An 8,183-nucleotide genomic window follows, 5' to 3' on the forward strand; every position below is an offset into this window, starting at 1 on the left:
GATGTCTATATATATATATATATATGTTGAGAGTTCTAAAGACACTCAAATTAAATATGAAACAATTAAGAATTCTACAATTAATTTCTTAACTTTCATTAGTACATTATAATGAGTTCTGCATGCAATCGTCACTCTAGTGAGTGTAGTATCGTATATCCCATATCAAAGAGTTTATCATAATTGCTTCTCTAGTTAAGTATCGGCATATAACAGTGCTAGGGGAAAATTTGGTTTTCTCCTTTAAGATCCCGACACATGGAGAAAAATAATCCAAAGGACAATAATAGATCACCTTTCGTTTTCCTCTGATAACAAATCTCATGATTCCTTTTAGCCACGTAAGCCAAAGTCGTTAGAGATCGGATCTCAGGACCATCTGACAAAGACATTAGGCTCCAATCAGCACATACACCGAATATGGTTCTGTTAGTCCCGAACCAATTGAAGAATGACACGTAGACCATATACTAATGAAAGATGTATGCTCAGATGAGGGGAAGAGAAAGTAAATCAACTGAGAACTTCCTTCTGTTGAGAAAGCTCTGTCTTCTCTGCCTAACCTCCGATCCGATTTCTGATCGTCAAAAGCTATGATCTCTGATTGGCTTCCTTCTTGTTATTTTCTTATCATTTTGATTCTTCAATGTATTCATTGAATTCTGATCTAGTTAACTGAGACATCTTACCATTTATAATCTTCATGATTTGTGAAATAAAGCTCTGTCAACCGTCCGATCTAAAGGCCGGAATTTAGTGATAACAAAAACTAATGATTTTTAGCACCATGGACATAATGTAGCGTGCACTCCTAATTTTGTTGAATTATTTTATGATTATTTGCACATGTAGATTTCTCATGTTGTGAAAGAGCATAGACACATATGAGATGGCACTTAGACACGTACCTATGTTTTTCCTCGAGCACAGAGGATTATCAGTCTTCAAGCACTAATCCAGGGGGAACAATTCGTGAACCATGTATAAGGCAAATTATTCCAACTACAAAGTCTCAGGTCTTGTCCGATGACATGATATATTTCCATGGACTTATTTTCATCTCAATTATGTCATACCCATTCTCCATTCCCTGCTAGGGCCAGGCGACATCTAGCCATTAGAAGGAGGGTGTCCATTCCCTTATAACCCATCCACATCTACTTCACTTATCCGATGTGGGACTATTTGCTTTTGCGTGGAACGCGAACATAATAATTTCATCATATGTAAAATGTTCGCAAGGAAAAAAAAAATTAAAACAGAATTAAATTATGTTGCGTGGAACGCGAACATAATAATTTCATCATATGTAAAATGTTCGCAAGGAAAAAAAAATTAAAACAGAATTAAATTTGGGAAATGATACCAGCACTCCTATGCTTTGATATTGACTCTGAAGTTTCTTGTCTGTTAGTATTTAAAGGGCTTGTGAGAGCTTTTTGAGGGCGGTAAAAACCTTTTGACAGCCCTTTAAATACTAAAAGACAAGAAACTTGAGCCTGAATATCAAAACAATGGAGCACCGATATCATTTCCCTTAAATTAAGCGCGATGATAAATTCGCCCCCTGTGTAGTATAAAACGTCAAAAAGCATTACAAGGAGGGTGCAAATTATCCCACAGGGGGTGCGGATTTATCATCGCCCTAAATTATCGACTTTAAATTTAGTCACACGACCTTGTATTAATTATCATTAAATTGTATCGACCTCACACTAAATTATCTTACATGAGCACATAAAATGTCCAATCTGAAGAGATAGTACAAAGAATAAAACTGGGGGAGTGATAAATCGACCCCCTTATGTGTCTTTCCCTCTCCTCTGGGTTAGAGAGAGAAAGAGGAGAGGGATCGATTTAAGACATATGGGAGTCGATTTATCACTCCCCTAAATCTAGTCAAAATAACACATTTCACATTGGATTGGAAATATCTACTTAATTCGAAACACATACCAACAATACTTTCCACTGTAAAGAGTAAAGACAAGATTAAGAACGCTAAATACAAGCGCAGGCACGAAAGAGCCAAAAACATGAGAATTCCCGTTTGCGTTTCTGAGGATTTGACTTCATAAAAAGGTCTTGGATGGTAGTTTTTGCTAGACGAATTGCAGCATATGAGTCGTCTATTTTCCCATCCCTCCACCATTTTCTTGTCCACAAAAAGCAGGGTGGGAGGGGCCCTCCAATGGGGCCCACATAGTCGCTCGTATTGTAGACTTGTAGTAACCTAATCAACCTCAGATATACAGAGTCCAACCAAAAATTAAAAACCACCCTCTTTCTACATACTAACACCACCCCCGGTTTCTTCAGACATGGAAGGCGAGTCAGAGACCGACTCGAACGAGTCATGGGACGGGGAAAGGTCTCCACCACAACCACCACGAATCTCCTCGATCATCTTCACCACGTGTCCGATCTTAGGCCGTTGATCAGGCGCCACTGAAGTGCAAGCCATTGCGATCTGCAACATCCCAACCATCTCCTCCTCAATATCCTTATACCTCATCAGCTCCAGATCAAAAACCTCGGCAGTCCATTCCTCCCTAACAACTGACTGGACCCACCTCGGAAGGTCGACCACACCACTGCCACTTTCCGGCATTGACGGGCATTTTCCGGTAAGAAGCTCGAGAAGTAGAACGCCGAAGGAGTAGACGTCGGCCTTTTGGGTGTACTTACGGGTGCCGTCAGATATCTCTGGGGCACGGTAGCCGTTGGATTTTGCGGAGGACGTTGGAGAGGCGAAGACGGAGAGGCCGAAGTCGGAGACGCGGGCATTTCCGGCCTTGTCGAGAAGGATGTTGGGGGATTTTATGTTGCCGTGGGTGAGTTTAGGGGATCGGCATGCGTGATGAATATAGGCTAGCCCACGGGCTGCTCCCGCGGCTATCTTCATCCTTGTTGTCCAGTCTAACGGAGTTCTACCGGGGCCTCTGTTTCCTGCCAAAGATCAAGAATTTTTATGTTTAATGAGAAAAGAAGAAGAAGCTGAATAATAGTTCAAAATCTCTAGTCGGATAGAAAGTGGGTTGATCTGAGTCAACTCAAACTAGTTACGACCAGTGTTTAAAAACACAGATGCTGGGCAGAACGCGGCCGAAGAAAATCCCAGTCAACTCGGCACGACGCGGCTGAGTACTCAGTTGACACGGTCATAATTCAGGAGAGTCAGAGAAGTTTTTATTGACTCTCTAGATCAAAATGATGAATGCGGCCCCAAAAAGTGGAAGCGGCCAAGATAAAACGGAGTTCGACCCAGGGGAGCCCACGATGACACAGGGAGTTTTAAAACTATGGTCACGACTTACAGTGTCTCAAACCTCTGATGAATTAAATCAATAAGAAAGAAGATGCTAAAATGTGAGCATGTGTGGCTGTTCTCTAATGCAAATGCCAGCCGCTAGATTGGTTCCAGAAAACTGCCTAGCAAAATTGTTTACAGATTTTTATTTGCCATGGAATTGGACGTGTGTAATCAATGCAATTAACATTTATTTGCCTTTATCACTGGATTACCCTTATCTTCATGCTTTATTGTTTTTTTGTCTCCTTACAAGTTCCATAAGTCTGGATGCAAATGATAACTCATTGTTTTTTTTGTCTCCTTACAAGTTCTATGACTCTGGATGCAAATGATAACTCAGCTGACTGGGAGAATTAATGATGGACTCAATCAAATTATTTTTGCTGATTAGTCCCTACATGGCAAAATAATTGTTTATTAGAAGCAGATTAGCTGAACAATCCTACTTTTAGAAAATATTTGCTCAAAAGGTCTCTAAAACTAACAAACTTTAATTTTATCCGTTAAATTTTTTAAAATGGTGAATTTACCCTCAACCCATTTAATTAGTTTTAACGTTTTTTTTATTTCCCTACCAATATTTTTGGAAAAAAACTAGGAAATAAGCAACAATATTATCTCTTCCAATATTCTCGTGAAAAAAAACTTCGATCAAAAATAATATTTTAGGAATTAAATAAATTAAAAATCCCTCTAAAATAAATTAAATAGGGTCAGTTAGGTTGAGTTATCTTTTTTTCATAGATAAATAAAGTACGAAATTTTAGGAATATTTTTCATTTCTAACTTTTCTAAGAAATTCCTTTCTTAGTTGGATTGCAAGAATATATCTCCTATGGTAAATTATTTCTATGGAAAAAAAAATTTCATTGAGGAAGAAGAACTAGGGTTTGGTTTCTAATCTCAGGAGAAGAAGAGTTATTTCCTAGTTTTTTTTCGAAAATATTGGAAGGGAAATCAAAAAACGCTAAACTGGATTAAATGGGTTGAGGGTAAATTTGCCATTTTAAAATTTGTAACTGAGAAAAATAAGGTTCGGGAGCTTTTAGCAGATATTTTCTAAAAGTAGGACTGATCAGCTAATATGCTTTTCTTCCGGACAAATAAGCAATTATTTTGCCATGTAGGGACTAATCAGCAAAAATCCCAGAAATTAATTCTGGAGATTCAAAGAAGTTCTGGGGTTACATTGTAGGCACAAAAGTCAGATTCCAAGTACTCAACTCAACTCAACTAAGCCTTTGTCCCTATCTAGTTGGGGTTGTCTAATGAATTTTCATCAAGAAGATGATAGGATCTACCCAACTCAAATTAACTAAGTGTAATCCTGAAACTAGTTGGGTTCCTCTATTATATTCCTAGCCCTTGAGTCTTTCCTCACTCTTTCTACCCAAGCTATTTTCGGGTCTGCCCATACCTCAAGAGTCACTTCTTCTCACTAGTGTTGGACACGGTGTTAAGAGATTCAAAATACAATACCAAGATAAAACGTTAGAGTCAATTTGGGCGAATCGATGGAGTTTTTGAATTATGGTTCAACTTCCGTAATCGAGTTAATAAAGAGTCAACTCGTTTTAATAGCGTCGATCCGATTGAAAACAAAAAACATTACACATACCGGTATGAGGATGGTTTTGAAAACTCACCGTGGAGAGTCGAGAACAAGCTACCATTATGCATGTAATCATAGACGAGGAGCTTCTCATCCCTGGCATAGTAATAAGCCTTCAAAGCCACAACATTTGGGTGTCTCAAACGCCCCAAAACCTGCATATGTTGCTCAAACTCTCTTTTCCCTTCTATCTGAATCTCCTTCAACCTTTTCACAGCCACCACATTCCCATCCTCCAAAACCGCCTTGTAAGCCGTTCCAAAACCCCCTTTTCCAAGCATTTCAGCCGAAGCTCTAAGCAAATCCTCAAGCTCAAATCTCTTCACACCCTCAAAAAAACTCATCTTTCCTCTCTCAAAAACACTCTGCAAAGGGTACGGACTCGACGAGTAAACGATCTTTTCCCCTTCAACGAGCTTCCCGTCCCTCTTTTTTCCGGCAAAGTTTTTCCAAAAATAGCAAAACAGAAGCCCGGAGACTAAAGCCAGAACGGCAAAATCTCCAACAACGATCAAAATCACGGCGAGTCTGCTCATCTTCCCGCTGTGATCTTGACCGTCCGATTCACTCGCCGACGTCACCTCCGGCTTCGAGCTCGGTGACGAGGAGACCACCGGCGGGACCGGAGTTAATGCTGACGTGGCAGGTCCAGGTTTGTTCGGATCGCTGACTATGTTCTTACAAGTAGGCAATGGTGAGCCACACAAAACCGAATTCCAGCCAAAAGCGGTTTGAGGAAAACCGGATAAGGTTTTCGGAATAGCTCCGGTGAGGCGGTTTCCTGTCACGTTGAAGTCTTGAAGGTTTGGGAGATCCAAACCGGAGATCGGGCCGGAAAACTGGTTTTCTTCTAGCCGGAGGGTGAGAAGGTGTGTGAGCCGGTTCACGGTCGTCGGAATCTTGCCGGAAAAGTTGTTGTTTGATAGATCCAGACGGTAGAGCCGGAAAAGCGTAGTAACGGACGCCGGAAAGTTGCCGGAAAACTCATTGTAAGAGAGAAAGATGAGTTTTAAAGCGGTGAGGTTGGAGAGATCTGGAATCTGTCCGGAAAAATAGTTCTGCTTGAGACTGAGAACGCGGAGTTGAGTCAGAGAGGTTAGGGTTTGGATATTTCCGGTGAGATTTAGGCCTTCGAGAACGAGTCGCGAGACTCGGTTTTCTAAGCAGGAGACACCGTACCAGAAGCATGGATCGGTGGTTTTATTCCAACTCGTGAGTTTGTTGTCTGAATCGGAAGAGGTTTTGAACGCCATGAGAGCTTCGAAGTCTGGATTCGGAGAAGCTTCTAGAAGAACGAAATGCAGAGAGAGGAATAGAAGAAGAAAAAAACTTATCAGAAGCGCAGACTCCATTTTCTTCATTTCCATCTTGCAAATGCATTTCTTTTCAAGAGAAAGAGTGAAGAGCGTGGTTTTGCAGTCTTTTCTTTTCTTCGTTTTTCTTTCTCGAGACTGCAAATCGCGTCTTTCTTTCCCAAGGGTAGAAATGGAATTTACCAAAATGACCTTTAAGTTTTTGCTTTCTGGATTGATCGTTATCGTTCGTTATAAAATTAGAAAATCGTGACCGTTGATTTAGGCGCATACACCGGAACTGACTACGTGCTGTAATTAGTGACTGGTAGTGTTCAGTCTCATCAGAAGAATATAATATTTTATTACAGAAAAGACGCTTCTTTATTGGACTAATCAACGGTCTTCTGACAAATAAGAGAGCCCAGTTTTACAAGTTCAACGGTCTCGATTGAACATGGAATGGCTAACGTGGTGGGACCCTAATAGTGATCTGTTGAATTGATCTTTGTTGTGTTTTGGATCAGATGAGTCTGACCGTAAGTTGGAAAGATGAGAGATTGCGGACGACAGTGGCAGTGACTTTTTAATATGATATTCATGGTCTCTGATATCAAGAAAAAAGAGAAAGGTAAGGAATCGTCGTTATCTTTGGCCTTGCATATATTTTTTACTGCTTTTTGTCTTTGATATCTTTTTACTTTATTTGGTGCTACTAGCTGTCATTTAACTGAGACCCTGAAAGTAGGAAGCCAAGTTCCCTTCTTTACTGTACAAATATGGGGCCCACCTGCTTAGTTGGTCCCACTATTTCACTTGGGTCTGATGGAGTAATTACTGGAGTAGTAACCTCTGGTTACTTTTGTTACCCGTGGGCTGTGGTAATAAACAAACAGAGGGTCTCTCATATCAGCACTACCATATTTTGATAATGACACTGCTCTGGTATTTATGTATTGTAATTTGTAAGTCTGTAAATAGCCTTGAAAAGCTACATGAGGGGCGTTGTGGAGAAAGGGTTGGCTTGTCTTTTATGAGGGGATTCTCCGTACTATTATCTTCTCCTCTGACGCGCGTGCTTCTTTTAAGACTGCTAATTTCCTCCGTCTTTGATTGGGCGATAAGAAAGTAAGTTTTAAGTTTTTAACAAGGAACAAAACAGAAGTTGTAAATTAGTAAATGACAAAAATATCCTTACTGCATTGGGTTCTTCAGTTCTTCTAAATGACAATAGTAGCACTGACAGAAGTGCTTTAATCTAGCCGTTGATCGAACAAAGGGGACTCCTTTTGGTGTGGGGCCAACACCCACTACATAGATTAGTTGTGGATTAGGATATAAATATCAGCAGTAGCCATCTCTCTTCCCTGCCTAAGAATATGTCTTAAATATGTTAAGAATTAGGGAAAGAGTGAGCTGCTACTGGATTAAATCTCAACTCTCAAGGATGGTGCTACCGTCTAATATTTATATTTGATTTTAGGGAAATGTTATCAGCACAACCGTGTTTTGATATTTGTACAACACTTCTTATCTTTTATTATTTAAATAGCTGTCAAAGGTTATTACCGTACCCAATAGGCCAATAAGCTCTGACAAGGGAATTAAAAGGAAAAGACAAGCTGCATTTTTGCAACTATTAAAACATGGATGTGCTGATTTTATTTCTCGACAGCCATCGAACTGTCCCAACCTTCCTCTAGTACCGTATAACCTGGCTAAACGCCTAAACCCACACGCTTGTTGCTTGTTGTCGCAGGAGCATTATCCCTGAAGCAAGGGCAAGGGTGTTGTGGTCATTTTCGTAGAACCATAAATTTGACTGTTGGTGCTACCACTATTTTGTCTCTTTGTGCACATGGGGAGAAATATGATCCTGTTTTTTTCTATCCATTATCCTGGTTACTATCGAGGGAAATAAATGATTATGACATGTTAGAGTTGGTAGTCAACCTTTAATTAGAGG

At 40.1% G+C, this 8,183-nt stretch overlaps 1 protein-coding gene across 1 annotated transcript; it reads right to left on the bottom strand.

Annotated features, from left to right (window-relative positions):
* Nucleotides 1-2,229: 2,229 nt before the first annotated feature.
* LOC143884755 (leucine-rich repeat transmembrane protein kinase family protein) lies at nucleotides 2,230-6,371 on the bottom strand. Its single transcript, XM_077388512.1, has 2 exons — nucleotides 4,960-6,371; nucleotides 2,230-2,949 (listed from the first exon to the last, which is right to left on the bottom strand). Exons 1-2 carry the CDS (start codon nucleotides 6,290-6,292, stop codon nucleotides 2,288-2,290), a joined length of 1,995 nt encoding a protein of 664 aa, XP_077244627.1. The 5' UTR covers nucleotides 6,293-6,371; the 3' UTR covers nucleotides 2,230-2,287.
* Nucleotides 6,372-8,183: the final 1,812 nt, after the last annotated feature.

This window comes from Tasmannia lanceolata, unplaced genomic scaffold (genome assembly GCF_043159265.1).
Source record: "Tasmannia lanceolata isolate RefF3 unplaced genomic scaffold, GAP_Taslan_0.1 ptg000008l, whole genome shotgun sequence".
NCBI lineage: Eukaryota > Viridiplantae > Streptophyta > Magnoliopsida > Canellales > Winteraceae > Tasmannia > Tasmannia lanceolata.

Coding starts and splice junctions, on each gene's coding strand:
- LOC143884755 (XM_077388512.1), bottom strand. CDS start 6,292: ATGGAAATGAAGAAAATGGAGTCTGCGCTTCTGATAAGTTTTTTTCTT. Junction 2,950..4,959: donor CTTGTTCTCGACTCTCCACG/GTGAGTTTTCAA, acceptor GATCTTTGGCAG/GAAACAGAGGCCCCGGTAGA.